Source organism: Marmota marmota, unplaced genomic scaffold (assembly GCF_001458135.2).
Source record: "Marmota marmota marmota unplaced genomic scaffold, marMar, whole genome shotgun sequence".
Taxonomy (NCBI): Eukaryota; Metazoa; Chordata; class Mammalia; order Rodentia; family Sciuridae; genus Marmota; species Marmota marmota.
In genome coordinates, this window is record NW_026000223.1 from 463,431 (window position 1) to 478,537 (window position 15,107).

General features: G+C 35.0%; 1 protein-coding gene across 1 annotated transcript in view; it reads left to right on the forward strand.

Annotated features, from left to right (window-relative positions):
* Window positions 1-15,107, forward strand: part of Rbpms (RNA binding protein, mRNA processing factor) — a 107,476-nt gene that overhangs the window by 28,294 nt on the left and 64,075 nt on the right. The window contains exons 3-5 of the mRNA XM_048792751.1: window positions 1,878-1,955; window positions 4,702-4,740; window positions 5,964-6,026. Coding sequence (XP_048648708.1) covers window positions 1,878-1,955; window positions 4,702-4,740; window positions 5,964-6,026 — 180 coding nt within the window. The remainder of the gene's footprint in view (window positions 1-1,877; window positions 1,956-4,701; window positions 4,741-5,963; window positions 6,027-15,107) is intronic.

Consider the following 15,107-nt stretch of genomic DNA (forward strand, 5'->3'; position numbering starts at 1 on the left):
CAAAAAAAAAAAAAAAAAAAGATGTATACATCCATATGAAGACTTGTATGTGAATACTGATAGCCATTTTATTTACAAAAGCCAAAAAGAAATTGAATGTCAACAGGTACATAGATAAACTGTGATATCCATATAACGGAATACCACTCAGTGACAAAGGAACAGACTTGGATACATTTGACAACATGGATGGGTGAAAGAATCCAGACAATGGGTACATAGTCTGTGGTGCCATTCGTGTAAACTTTCAGAACATACATAGTAATCTTCAGCATCAGAAACCAGATTAGTGCTTGCCTAAGAATGGGAGATGGTGGGCCAAGCTGGGAAGAAGGATTAAAGGGATGTGAGACAACTCTTGGTAGTGTATTAATTGTGATGGTTTCTCAGGTTATATGTGTCAAAACTTAAATTGTATACTTTCAAGATGTATATAGTTCATTGTATATCAATTATGTAAAAATATCTGCTTGAAATATAAATAATAAATTAGAATTCTGGCACTATTGTATCATAATAGTGTTTATTAAATACCTGTATACAAATGACCTGACATTTTGTTGTATACTATTCTAGGTTAATAAAAGGGTCTTGCTTGCTAGTTTGTGCTTCTGTACAATCAGAATCAGTAGAAAGTGTCAGAAACCTAGGAAATGTTCTATTTCTCACCGAGGAAAAATCTTTTATATTTATGGGTGGTTAACAGTTGAGCATTGAATTTTTCTTTAAGTATCGACATGATAGATAACCTAATGAAGAACTTAATCATATTGTATTACCTGGGTAGAATAAAAAATGGGGATATTCAATGGCTATTCCTTGCCTACTGAATCAAGATCAGTTTCCTAGGCTTTTGATATGCCCTGTGGTTTGACCTAAGTTTCTACCCAACAACAGCAAACACATATCTGTTTTAAGTACACATGAAACAGTAATTTTTGTTGTAGATCATGAAAAAGTTACAAATTCCTGTTCAGTTTTGGCCCACCCTGCCCGCAGAACACAGTGTACTGTCCCCCACATCATTACCTTGGTTAATACTTTTTCTGCCTGTGATTCTTACCCACCCTCACCTCACCTTTGTCTCCATCTGGTTAAAATCCTACCAGTGCTTTAAGTTCACATTCAGATGCTAATATGCTTTCTCATTCTCAGTGTCATTTATGTTCTGTATGTTGGTGGACACTAAGCACATAGTTTGTACTGGGCGCCTTGAACCATGAATATTTATATATATGTCTTGAATGAGTTTTGTCAACAGCACCTAGTGGTTACCTTGTACGTAGTAGACATACATGCTGGTGGTACCATAGAAGAATACATTGGGAATAGAACGGAGCAGATGCAAAATTACACACTGTAGCTACTACTTGGATGTGTTTGACGTATTTATTGTACTTTTATATTTCTTAAAATTATTGTAATTAACATCATTGAGGGAAGCAGTAACAGGAAAAGCAGGAGAAATAAATTGTTTCAGGTTTTAGTTTTGAAGCTCCTTATGTGGTCATATGGTTAGAGCACAGGAGTGGTAGATTTACCGTACTCATTTTGTATTTTTCTTAAGCTAGTACTTAAATTATAAGGAAACACAAACTTCCTTCTCTGATTTTAGAACTGGGAAGTAGTTGGTTGGAGAATGGGAAGTCAATTTATAATTTTAAATCAGCTAGATATAATTCATTGAGAAATCCAAGTACAAATAACTATAAGAGCTTAATGGCATCTCCACATTACAGTATTCATTGTATCATGGAAAGAGCATGGATTTGGTAGGAGCCATGAATAATTGGGGAAATATTTTTGAAATTTCAGGTGACAGCTATCTTGTGGCTTGTGTCCACACCTTTACTCACTTCTTAAATTTATTTTTCTAGGTTCGGACCCTATTTGTCAGTGGTCTCCCTCTGGATATCAAACCTCGGGAGCTCTATCTGCTTTTCAGACCATTTAAGGTACCTTTTATATCTTTCAGAAATTGTAGAAGGATACAAAAAGGCTGTGTTTTCCATGCTTTGTGGGGGCTTTTTGGAGGAAGAAAAAATGTTTGAGAGAGCACCTTGTAAAGAGATGTTTTCAAAAAGGTTAATGAGTAAAAGAAAGTTAACAACTGAGTTTTAATGCACAGTCTCACCTAGGAAGATAGACTGAAACTGCCTTTTGGCCTCCCAACAACTCATCTAGCTAGAGAGGTCTCTTATTGATGTGAATATGCATCTGGTCCCAGGGGTCTCTATTCCGTGTAATCTCCCCTGTTTGTTCTACTCCAATTGAGGCTAACTATAGACAATGAAAAGGTTACAAATTACATACTACCTATTTATATTTCAAATGCAATAAGGTAAATCAAATCCTGTCAGTTGCTTCCTTATTAGTTAGAATAGTATTCTTGATAAGGAGACATTTAAAAATAGTCTTTTTTGAACACTATTATTTTTTCCGTGGCAAAAGTTCTAAATTTCAAACAAAATTTTGTAGAAAGCTGTGTATAAATTAAGAGGAATCTTTCTCTGTGTTTAGTGAAATATTTAATGCAATCACCTGTCCTTCCTGACTGTGGAAATAAAGTTACTTTAGAGATATTTAACATTACTGGGAATGAAAACTTAATAGGAAATTGGACTAAAGTTGAAATAACCATGCTGGCTTTTGGAGGATAGGAGGAAACTAGAACTTATCAGAATATGGGCCTTGAAGGCTTCATGATCTCAGGGCCTATGTCCAGGAGCTCTGAGCTGGTCATTGTGGATATGTCAACTACAACACCTGTCCGGGGTCACCCTTATGGTTAGGTGATAGACAGTCTTGGTTTCTGATTAAAGATCCATCCAGATTGAGGCAGGACATGTTGGACAGGATTCAGCTTAGTAGGAAAGATTAGAGTCTAGGTTGTATGCCAAGAAGACACCATGTAGTGGTAGACCTCACTGCATTCTCATAGCCAACTGCAGAATGAAGTAGTAATGATGACAGCACAGAGGGAAACAGGAAGGGTAATCCAAGACTGGCTAATAGGAAATGGGAAAGGAGAAGAAGGTATTATGAAGAGAGTGCCAACTTTATGGAATTCACAGAGTTTCATATACAGAATCACAGCTGTATAAAAAGAGCCATTTCTGTGACTTTTTAAGCTAGTTGATCTTTTTTTTTTTAAAAAAATTATTTTTTAGCTTTAGGTGGACACAATATCTTTATTTTATTTTTTTTTAATGTGGTGCTGAGGATCGAACCCAGTGCCTCATGCATGCCAGGCGAGTGCACTACTACTTGAGCCATATCCTCAGCCCCTAGTTGATCTTAACCGACAAAATATTGTTATGTTTGTATGTATAAGAGGAAGATTTGGCCAACAAAGCCCTTAGATGTATTATTATCTCATTTCATTATTACCACAGTTCCTTAAGGTGGCTTAGCCCCATTGTTTCAAATGATGAAAATGAAACTTGGAACAGTTGACTATATATTATGCTCAAGTTTGCACACATAATAAATGGCAGGACCAAAGAGGCAGGCATTTGACTGCCATTCCTGTTTTAAACTATGATATTATACAGTTCTTTGTGGTTTCAGAGCATGGTATTTCCCTGCCAGTGATGTTTTACTTGAATGAAATATCCATTTGTCCTTTGCCTCTGAGACCTTGGGACTGTTTAAGCCTCCAGGTTTTTTAGGAGAGAGCCTACCTTGAAAAAAGAAAGAGGCAGGACTATGAATCATGACCTCTCTGTCCAGAAGAGCTCAAGGCCTGGGAGGTAGAATGTTTATAGTAGCTAATTGGTAACCAAGTTTTGTGCTGGAAAGATGTGAGGATGAATCAATCCTAAAGTCCTGTCCAAAAACCCCAATGCTAAAGTTAGGACCTTGATACATTACTAACAACCCTCTTTTAATTAAAGTCCCTGGAGGCTGACCCTAGTCTACAAATCTGTCTTTGTACTGATATGTGTAGTGGTCAATCATGTCAAGTGGTGTTTTTTTCTGTCATCCATCAGAGAAAGCCACTAGCCATTGATTATTTCCAGAAATGAACACACTTTCTTACTCTTATCCTGAGGAACTAGTTGGGGGAAGGGAGAAGAGAGGTAGTGGAAAAGTTAGGGGATGTTTCCATCTTCCTTAGGAATGAGCTGGAATAGAAACCCCAGAGGGAGGTTTTGCATGTCCCAGCATTATGGAAACCAGCTACTTCATTAACTAAGCAGAATTCAACAAAATGCAGTATCACTGTCTGTTCAGCCTTTTCTGGTCATCTGAGGTTTTGATCAATAAATTGTATGCTTAAGCGTTTCATTATTATTATTTTATTAGCAAATGTATGACCAAATTAAACATGCTCTAACCTTATTATTAAATTTACTCTCTTCCCTCTCCTAGTTTTATGAAATCCCTATCCTTACCGAGTCTAAGAAGACAAAGATCTGTTGTTGACAAACATTCCCATTACCCTATATTGCATAATTTCATGGAAAAAATAGAAAAGAGAAAAACATAGATAACTACATGATTTCTTTTGGGCCCCAAGTAATAAAATAGGGGTGTGTGGGGTTATGTGTCTATAATTTGCTTTCCCAACTAACTTGGGAGGCATTTGTGCAAAAAGCTAGATAGTCATAGAGGGTCATGTTTACTAGCTAGGTGGTATTACATTCTCCCCATCCCATATTCATTTTGAGGGCTAAACTTGGTTCTTCTTATTTCCAGGGCTATGAGGGCTCTCTTATAAAGCTTACATCTAAGCAGGTAAGAATTTCAAACTTCTGAATAATTGATAACTTTTTTACTTTCTCCAGGAGTATTAAATGGGGTTTAACACTCTTTTTTAATTCCAGTTAGGATTTGATTTTTTGTTGTGGTTACTATTGCTTTAAAATTAAGGGTGAGCTCTATTAGGATTAGCGTAGGAAGATAATGTGTAGTTCTATAGTCTTCTAGCTAGGATATTTGGGATTGTCCCAAAATGTGGCAAAAATGATGCCTCCAACATAGTTATATTAAGGCTGATTTGTATGTTCAAATAAAATGATTAAATATCAACCAAATTCACTTGTACTCCCAATTCTTTTCCATTTCTTTTAAGAGGTTAAATGGGTAAACTTTTACAAGTGATATGAATATCCGATGGTGAAGAATCATGCTGTTCCTCAAACCCCTAATAACTCAGGCAGAGTCCCTAATTGAGAACGGAGCACAGAAGATACAGAATGGAGCTGGTATTCAGTGGCCTGGCAGTTCCTACAAATTTCTTGGAGATTAGCTATATGCTTGCTTGCTTGGTTGCTTGCTTTCTCTTTTTTAAGCCAAATACTTGGCATACTTGCCTCTCAATCACTTTTGTCTCTCTGGTTCATCTGAAATAAGCTACATTGCATGTAACTTGCTTGGCTGTTAAAATAGAGTCCAAAGGGATTATGGCTCCCACATACAGTGTGGTTTATGCCTATAATACAGGATTTTTTTTTTTTTTTTGAAGGCATCCCTAGGGATTTGAGATAGACATGCATGCTCACTTTGTAATTTTGGTCATGCAGTAAGAGTATAGGGCTTAACCACTGTGTCGTTGGTGGTAATTCTATTCTCTTTCCATTTTAAAAGATGAAGAAACTGAAATAGTGAATTCAATTTAAGAAAGTAGAGCCTCTTCAACTCCAAATTGTCTGTATCCCTTTATTTACTCCTGCTCATCATCCAATCACCTCTAAGTTTTTTAGTTTAGTTTTGTTTTTTAATGATTCTCTAAATCCCCAGCTGTGCTCTTGAAGAACCACCATTACTGACCATCCCTTTGATTCATGTTAGAAATGTGGCTATACCACTGAGTCATGATTCTTTGGGTCTTATTCTTACTTCTACCTGTCGCTTGTGGTCATTTCTTTATCTTAGCTTTTCAATTGACATCAACCTTGACCCCAGAAAAAGATATTACCTGACTTTTTTTCTTTGTATTTCTCTTTCTTTTTCCTCAGCCTGTAGGTTTTGTCAGCTTTGACAGTCGCTCTGAAGCAGAAGCTGCAAAGAATGCTTTGAATGTAAGTATATGCTAATGTTATAATCATAGCGGTTTCCTTAGAGGTGGTGGGAAGTTAATAAAACTTCTTTGGATTGGAAATTAAAGGGAAGGCAAACTGCTCAATATAACATGGAGAGATTCCTTTATGTAATGAGTCCTCTAAAGAATTTTCTCAATGAATTGTGATCAGATGTGCAAGGGTCATCATTATACCCTAAACGTCTATGTCAAAAAGAGATCAGAATCTTGATTTTTTTTTTTAATATTATGAGGTTTCCCTTTTAGGTATGTGACTTCTGTTGTTATTTAAAAAACAAATCACAGTCTTTATTTTGAAAAAAAATTTATATCTAAGACTTGCCCAAAAGACATTTTGCATAAAATGTTAGTCATTTGTATTGAGTAAAGATACCGTACACATTTGGTTTGTAGGCATCTTGTTTGCCATATGTTTTGTAGCTTTTACCAGCATTGTTTTAGAAAACATTTCCTTTCTTTGGTATTTTGAAAAGCAAAACAGCTTATGGGAGCTCTGCCAAGAAAAGGTGGAAAGAAGCAGAATTTACTTTCAGTTGTTGAAGTCTGGTCCTAAAGTGAGGAGCCTCAGGTCTGGCTCCAGCATGTTCCAGGCAGTTGACCTAAGGAGGTATGAATTAAGTGTAGATGAAAGCAGTAGAGCATACAGGGTGCTTCCTAAAAGGCAAGTGAGTACTCTACTAGTTACAATAGAAGTACCATTCTTAGGCTTCTGAAAACTTGGGACTGCTCTCTGTAATGTTATAGTACTTGCAGATGCTCCCACCAGCTGCTTCTCTGAGCAGACCACGGGAAGAGGGTAGCTTGGATACCTGATATGATACTTTGATGACTTAGAGGCCCAAGGGAAAGCCTTTATGTGAGTCTGTTTACTCAGCATAATAGCTATTGTGTTTTTTTACTTTGAAAAAAAAATGTGTACTCTCAAAAGAAACAGATTATTTTTCATGTAAAGCACTCAGGAATGTTTTAGGATTCCAGAATCTTTTTGGATAGATGACCTTTAATCAGAATAACTGCCTTGGTAGAGCACATGCCTAGCATGTGTGAAGCTTTGGGTTCAATCCCCAGCTCTGCAAAAGTGTGTGTGTGAGGTGCACATTTTGTGATTTATGCAGTGTTTTCCTTTATTCTAACCAGGTGAGCATCTTTCTAAATGCAGAAATATTTTTTTTCATTATTCTCATAAAGGAAGTAACAGTAGTTGAATCCCCATCATAGAATTGGCTCCCCTTGCCTTGCTTTATTTTTGGTGTGTGTATAAAGATAGGCTTTTGCAGTGACCTGTCATCTATAAAGGCAACAGTCCCTCATTTCCTTAAGGGGTAAATTGATTTTTTTAAAATAGATAACTGAAGTTTATTGTTTTAATGTTTAAATGATAATAGAATAAAACCATGTTTCCTTCCTTGCCATGCTAAATTGAATACAACAAACATAATTACCATCTTTTCTTGGTGCTTGAGGGTTATCATCAGAAATAGAGGTGTTAAAGCTGGTTTGCCCCTAGGCCAGTGGCTCCAGATCCCTGCTTTACTGGTCCTCAGTTTTGGTTATAGGTTATTTTTCTCAGCTCTCTCTTCTCCTTGGTAGCAAACTTTATAATTACCAGTGTACTGTCCCCTAATCTTTAATACTACTTGGGAAGAACCTGAAATAAAATAGGTCTGGTTCTGTTTTGAGTCTAAGGGGAGGTCCTCATATTTACCTGTATTGTAATGAGCTCAGGCTTTCAGCTTCTCAGGATAGACTGTGCATATTGGGTATTTACTGAGTTCCTGGCCAAACTGTTTCTTGACATCATAAAACTTTTATGTGTGATTTATTTGTGGTCTTGTGTGCCTTAGAAATCCCTTCAATGTTATAGTCTTTTCCCAAAATGACTGATTTTTAAACCATTTATTTTCTGCCATTTTCAGACTGTGCTTTAATCAGTGTGATCATCTTTTGGAAAGACATGTAGGTTAGATTAAGTGGCAATACTGAATTTTTATTAGGGGGTTACACAAACATATACTTCCCTTTAGGTTATCCATAATCTCATTAATCCACATGATTGGAAACCTCACCTATTCTTTAACTTGACAGCAAAATATCTGACCCATTCATAATGTGACACATACGTAATTTCCATAGTCAGTTCTTTAATTTCCATGCTAATGAAAGAGGAAACTGATAATCTAAAGAACCCTATTATATTTTTAATTTGTTTATAATTTTGAAAGGCAAATCAAATACAGTAACATCTGAAGTTAGCCAGTATAGTAAAAAAATTCTGGTTTGTGGAGATTTTAAAAAGAAAGAGGAAGAAGAGCAGATGTAAGGTTAAAGACCCTGAGCAGATGTGGGACTACACCACCTGGATATTTTTGGCAACTGGCAGGACTCCTTAATTGCCATTGTTGCCCAGTAGAAATCTTGTTTTAACAAATAAGAATGATTTGTAGGTAACACTTCAGATTAGCAGAGTTAAGTTTGATTGCTACTTATAGTAGCTCTATAACAGTGGTATTGGAAATTGCTCATCTAAAGTACTTAAATTGTGGATTCTTTATATACATGTCATTCGTTTGATCTCTCTCCTTCCCTATTGTTATTAAGTAGATATTACCTTGGACTCTCCTATAAATTGTTATATCAGAACTAGAGAAGTCTGATATAATCAAACTATATACATGACTACATATTACCTTTATAACTATACATTGCTTAGGCTAGTAAGTAGTTTGCCTTGCTCTCAATTATACTCATTGTTCTAAGTGATCTTTAATTTCTATTTTAACAAAAAAAAAACTTTATTGAGATACAATGCACACATATAAAGTTAAAATTCAGTGGTTTTGTTGTATTTTTTTGTTCTTTAAAAAATTTTTAATATACTTTTATTTGTTCTAATTAGTTATACATGACAATAGTGACAATAGAATACTTTTTTTTTTTTTTTTTTGGCAGTCTTAGGGATTGAACCCAGGGCCCTGTGCATGCAAGACAAGCACTCTGCCAACTGAGCTATATCCCCAGCCCAGTAGAATGCATTTGACACATCCTACATAAATGGAGTATAACTTCTTTTTTGTCTGGTTATACATGATATAGAGTTACTCAGGTCATGTAATCATATATGCACACAGGGTAATAATGTCCAATTCTGTTGTATTTTTTAATTGTAAAAATTAGCCATTGTAACAATTTCAATGTGTACAAATGCATGTGCACCATATTGTGTGATCATCACTATGTATTTCTAAAACATTTTCATTAACCCAAGCAGAACATCATAGCCATCAAATAGTATCTCTCATTCTCCCTTCCCCCAAGTCCCTGGTAACATCTGATCTACTTTATGTCTCTATGAATCTGTCTATTCTAAATATTGAAATATTTATCCTATTGTTTCTGGCTTTTTCTTTGAATATTCACTATGAGGGTTGTACATGTGTAGCATTAATCATAATGTTCTGTCTTTCTACAACGGAATAATCCATTGTATAGATGTAAATATTTTGTCTACTCATTTGTCTATTGATGGCCAGTTTTTCTACCTTTTGACTATTGTGTTACTGCAGTGAATATTGGCATATAACTATCTTGAGTCTCTTTTCAGTTCTTTTTGGGCATATATCTACAGGTGGAATTTTTGGGTCATATAGTAATTGTATCTTTCTTTATTAAGTATATATATTTTTAAATTTTTTACTTGTTCTGAAGTTATACATGAGAGCAGAATATATTTTGACATATTATACATACATGGAATATAACTTCCCATTCTTGTAGTTGTACATGATGTGGAGTTAACACTGGTCATATATCATGTGAACATAGGACAGTTATGTCCGATTCATTCTACTGTCTTGTCTACTCCCATCCTTTCTCCCTTCCCTTCATTCCTCTTTTTCTAATCCAATGCACTTTTTTCTCTTCCCCACCCTCCCGTGTTGTCAGTTAGCATCCACATATCAGAGAGAATATTCAGCCTTTGGTTTTTGGGGGGACTGGCTTATTTCATTTAGCTTGATAGTCTCCAGTTCTGTCCATTTACTGGCAAATGCCATAATTTCATTTCTCTTTATGGCTGAGTAGTTTTCCATTGTGTATATGTACCACGTTTTATTTATCCATTCATCTGTTGTAGGGAATCTAGGCTGGTTCCATAGCTTAGCTATTGTGAATTGAGCTGCTATAAACATTGATATGTCTATGTCACTGTAGTATGCTGACTTTAAGTCCTTTGGGTGTATTCCAAAGAATGGGGTAACTGGGTCAAATGGAGGTTCCATTCAAAGTTTTCTGAGGAATCTCCATACTGCTTTCCAAAGTAGTTGCACCACTTTGCAGTCCAACCAGCAATGTATGAGTGTACCTTTCCCCCCACATCCTCACCATCATTTATTACTTGTATTCTTGATAATTGTCATTGTGACTGGTGTGAGATGAAATCTCAGTGCAATTTTTTTTTTCTTGTACTGAGGATTGAACTCGGCGGGGCACTCAACTACTCAGCCACATCCCCAGCCCTATTTTGTATTTTATTTAGAGACGTGGCCTCACTGAGTTGCTTAGCACCTCACCATTGCTGAGGCTAGCTTTGAACTCTCGATCCTCCTGTCTCAGTCTCCCATGCTGTTGGAATTACAGACATGTGCCACTGCGCCCAACTTTAGTGTAGTTTTAATTTGCATTTCTGTAATTGCTAGAGATGCTAAACATTTTTTCGTGTATTTGTTGACAGATTATATTTCTTCTATGAAGTGTCTGTTCCATTCCTTATGACAATTGTGTCTTCAACTTTTTAAATAACTGCCAAGGGCTGGGGTTGTAGCTCAGTGGTAGAGCGCTTGCCTGGCATGAGTGAGGCCCTGGGTTCCATTCCCAGCACCACATAAAAATAAACAAATAAAGATATTGTATTTTGAAATAAAGAAGCAAATGTGTTAAAAATCCAAAAAAAAAGAAAGAAAGAAAGAAAGAAAGGAAAATAAAGATATTGTGTCCATCTACAACTAAAAAATAAAAATTAAAAAAAAATAGCTGCCAAACTGATTTTCATAAATGTGGCACCATTATAGAACTCACCATTATTGTATGAAGGTTCCAATTTCTTCATATCCTCATCAGTATCTGTTATTTTTTATTTTAAATTTTACAACTATTCTAAAGGTGTGAAGTTCTTTCTTTATTTGTTTATTTTAGTTGTAGAGGGACACACATCTTTAATTTATTTATATATTTTTATGTGGTGCTGAGGATCAAATGTGTGCAAGGCAAGTGCTCTACCACTGACTGAGCTACAACCCCTGCCCCTAAAGTTGTTCTTGATAAATATTATCTGACTGATTTCAGTGGTAAATTTGATTTCTTTTGGAATCCTATGTGATTTAAAATATTTAACACAGATTAGTAACATTTCTGTGATGGCAGTTCTGATTTAATGGAATTGTGTTACTCTTAACAGTTTGTTTTATCTATTAATAAGTAGACAGACACATGGATTATTCATTTAATAACATTAGATGTAAAGGAAAGGTATTTTTTCAAGACCTAAACAGAGTTTGGGATAAAGAAGTGAAAAGCAGTTTTGTTGTGAAGAGGAAAAGGGTGGCCATCCTTTAAACTTCCAAAGCGAAGAAGACTTTATAATAAGTAAAAGAATTAAGAGGATATATGTGTGTGTATAAATATATATATATATATATATATATATGCACGTATACATACATATATTCAATATGTATCTATATTAATTTACATATATAACTGAACATATATTCATTGTATACTTATATTCAATTCCTCTTAATTTTAATATAATATATAACTATATACTGTGTCTTGGTTTTTGAAGAAATTTATCAGTTCAGCAGTGTAGCAAAAAAAAAATTTAGAAAAACTTTTAATAATTTGTAAGAAAAGATGTATTAGAAATAGAAAGCACTTTAGCTGGGCATGGTGACACACATCTTTAATCCTAGCAATTGGAAAAGCTGAGGCAGGAGGATCACAAATTCAAGGATAGGCGATCAACTTAGTGAAGTCCTATCTCAAAATAAAAAAGGACTGGAGATGTAGCTTAGAGATAAAAATCTCCCTGGGTTTCATCCCCAGTGCCAAAAGGAAAAAAAAAAAAAAAAAAACACTGGGTAGTGTCAAATGTTGAAGAAACCAACGGCTATCATCAGGAAAACTTTTTTCATCTTTATAAATTCCTGGCGCTGTGGTTAACACTGCAATTACTTATACAACAATGATTCCAACTTTGTACATAATTTATGTTGAATAACTTGAGTTCTCAGACTACCGAATTTCTGAACAGTTGAGAACAATTGGTTAGTCTTGTGCTGGAGTCCTCATCTTTGAAATAGGTATCTTATTCACTTTCAAAGTGTCAAAGGGAAATCTGTAAGAACACATATTTGCCACTAGTCTAAAGGTAGCCTATACCATTAACATATTTACTTTCTTAGCCAAAAGATGGAGCCATCCAGTCCTGGAACACACTCTTGAGTGCAGAGGGATAGCAGGGAAGTGGAGGGAGGCACTGGCCCTGCAGAGACCTTTTGGCTCTGGTTAGACACATGCCTGTCTGTTTCCTGTATCTCAGTTTTTCCTGACAGCTTGTGCAAGTTAGGACTTTTGATCTTAATATTTATACAGCTTGTGAATTAGGTGAATTATTTCTACTAAACAAAACTTTTCAAAAATATAAGTATCCAGATGGCCTATCTCAGCCCTCCTCCCCTCACTAGGTACCATGTCAGTATGTTTCTTATCAGTTTTTAAATTTTTCTCCCTATGTTTCTCTTAAGTCTATTGCTCAAAGTTGAAGAGGCCCAATCAGTGAGAACCCAGCTGGGACTTTTGGATGGGAAATATGCAGGACTGCCAGATGAGATCATGAGTCTGATCTAGTGTTTATCTATTAAAAATCTGTTTATAACTGCTCTTAAGTACAAAGTTTTAAGGCAACTATTTGACGTCACAGGGTTGGGGACTAGGCCCGTGATATGGGGCTGTTGAATCCTTCTCTTTTTGTTTTCAACATGTCTACACACTTAGGGGCTTAATTTAGCTGTTTCCCTACCCCAGTTGAAAATTGGTTTAGCACAAAAAGCAAACCACCAAAATTGACTCATAGCCCAAATATAATTTAAAAAACAAAAAACACTAGATAACAAGTGTCCAGTATGTGATTATGTAGTACTAAGCTTTGTCCAAATATTCTTTTTTTCTTTTCTCTGATCTCCTTATAATTGCCCTGAATTTTGGGGTTGTTTTTGGGTGCTATTACTGCATGATTTAAAAGTTGTACTGAAAAATAAACAAATTAAGATGTATTTTATTTTTAGGTATGCAGACTTTCTTAAATTCCCAATTAGTCTTTGCCTAAAGAAGAGGAAGTGAATCATTAAGCATTTAGTAGGAAACTAGAAAGTATAACATTAGTAAAAGGAATTCTAAATTAAGTTTGAAGAAGGAAAACTAGCCAGAAATGTTAGGAATAATCCTTTCCCTGAGGAAATGAGCAGAAAGAACCACAGGGTCTCACTTATAAACTTATGTATATTCCAATGTCAAGTATATGTGGAGATCTCAAGTCCATCCATCTCTTCTCTAGGTAAAACAGTTAATCAATTATAACATGGCTATGTGAAACTTCTCAGATTTTCCTTGTGGCCTTTTTTTAAAGATCTACTTGTTTAAAATTGTTTGAACAACATTTTATAACTGACTTCATTTGATCTTGTACTTTTCCATGGTTCTTTAGATATTTCAGAAAATGATAAGAAACAAATTTCCTTGTATTATAGGTATAAAATAAAGTCATTATCTATGAAACAGAGTGCAAAGAGAAAGTAACTTTTGTTTATATTTTGCTAAATATCAAGCCACTTTTGGAACCAAAACCTTATGATTCTGCAGGCCATCCACATCACTGATGTTTCTGGAGCAGCACATTTTAGAGCTTTAAATCACTATTTTTGTTCTACCTTTTTAGTGAATGATCACACCATCACAATGGCTAAGGGCCACAGAGCTTCCTTCTAACACTGACTTAATGTTTCAGTAGTCTAAAAGTGACTTAATGTTTCAGTAATCTATGAGGATAATCTATGTGGATCCCTGTATATGGAATGCATTAGAATATTTTTAAATCTTAGGGAGTAGAATGAGATTTATCCCCGACAAAGTAGAATAATGTATTTTGACAGGACATTTTTTAATTATTATACTCAGATAGGATAGTATATCTAATATGAAGTATTTTCTTCCTTTGTAATTAATTTTAAGCTTTTCTTGAAATTTTTTATAGGCATTTTATAATTATACTTTTTTGTGGGGTGTGGATACTGGGAATTGAATCCAGGGGTGCTTTACCACTGAGCTTCACCTCCAGCTCTTTGATTATTTATTTATCTATTTGATGTTAGGGATCCAACCTCTAGGGCCTCACATTCTACTACTGATTTAAACCCCCAACACTTAGTAAAGATTTTTTTATGTATAATGTAAGTAGGATGAGAGACTAAATGTTTCTAGAATATGAAAAAATGCCGTAAAAATACAAGATCAGGAAGAATAAGACATAAAATTGAATTCTAATGAATATTACTAAACTGTTTAATGCGAGATCTGAAAAAAAAGGATTGTCTTGTATTCATTTTCAGACTAAAATCTTTCTTTTAAAATTAAGTGTTTTAATTGAAAACATTTTGAAAACTATGGTAATATTTTGAGTAACCTCAACATTGCAAAAAGGATCTAAGCGGTTTTGTTTTGTTTTGTTTTGCCAGACATTGTGTGATAAGTGAATTTTTAAGATTAATATTTTAAAATTAAAAAGAATAATTTCTGCAGAATAGCAGTTGGGTAGAAAATTCCTGCTTTAAACTGGCAACCATGGTTCTCTTTCATTTTGAGTTTTTAAACCCATTTTTTACTTTATTTGCCATATAAGACATCAGTCATAGTGGGGATGTAGCTCAGTAATGGAGTGTTTGCCTAGCACACATGATGCCCTGGGTTTGATCCCCAGCACCACCATCCAAAAAAAAAAAAAAAAAAA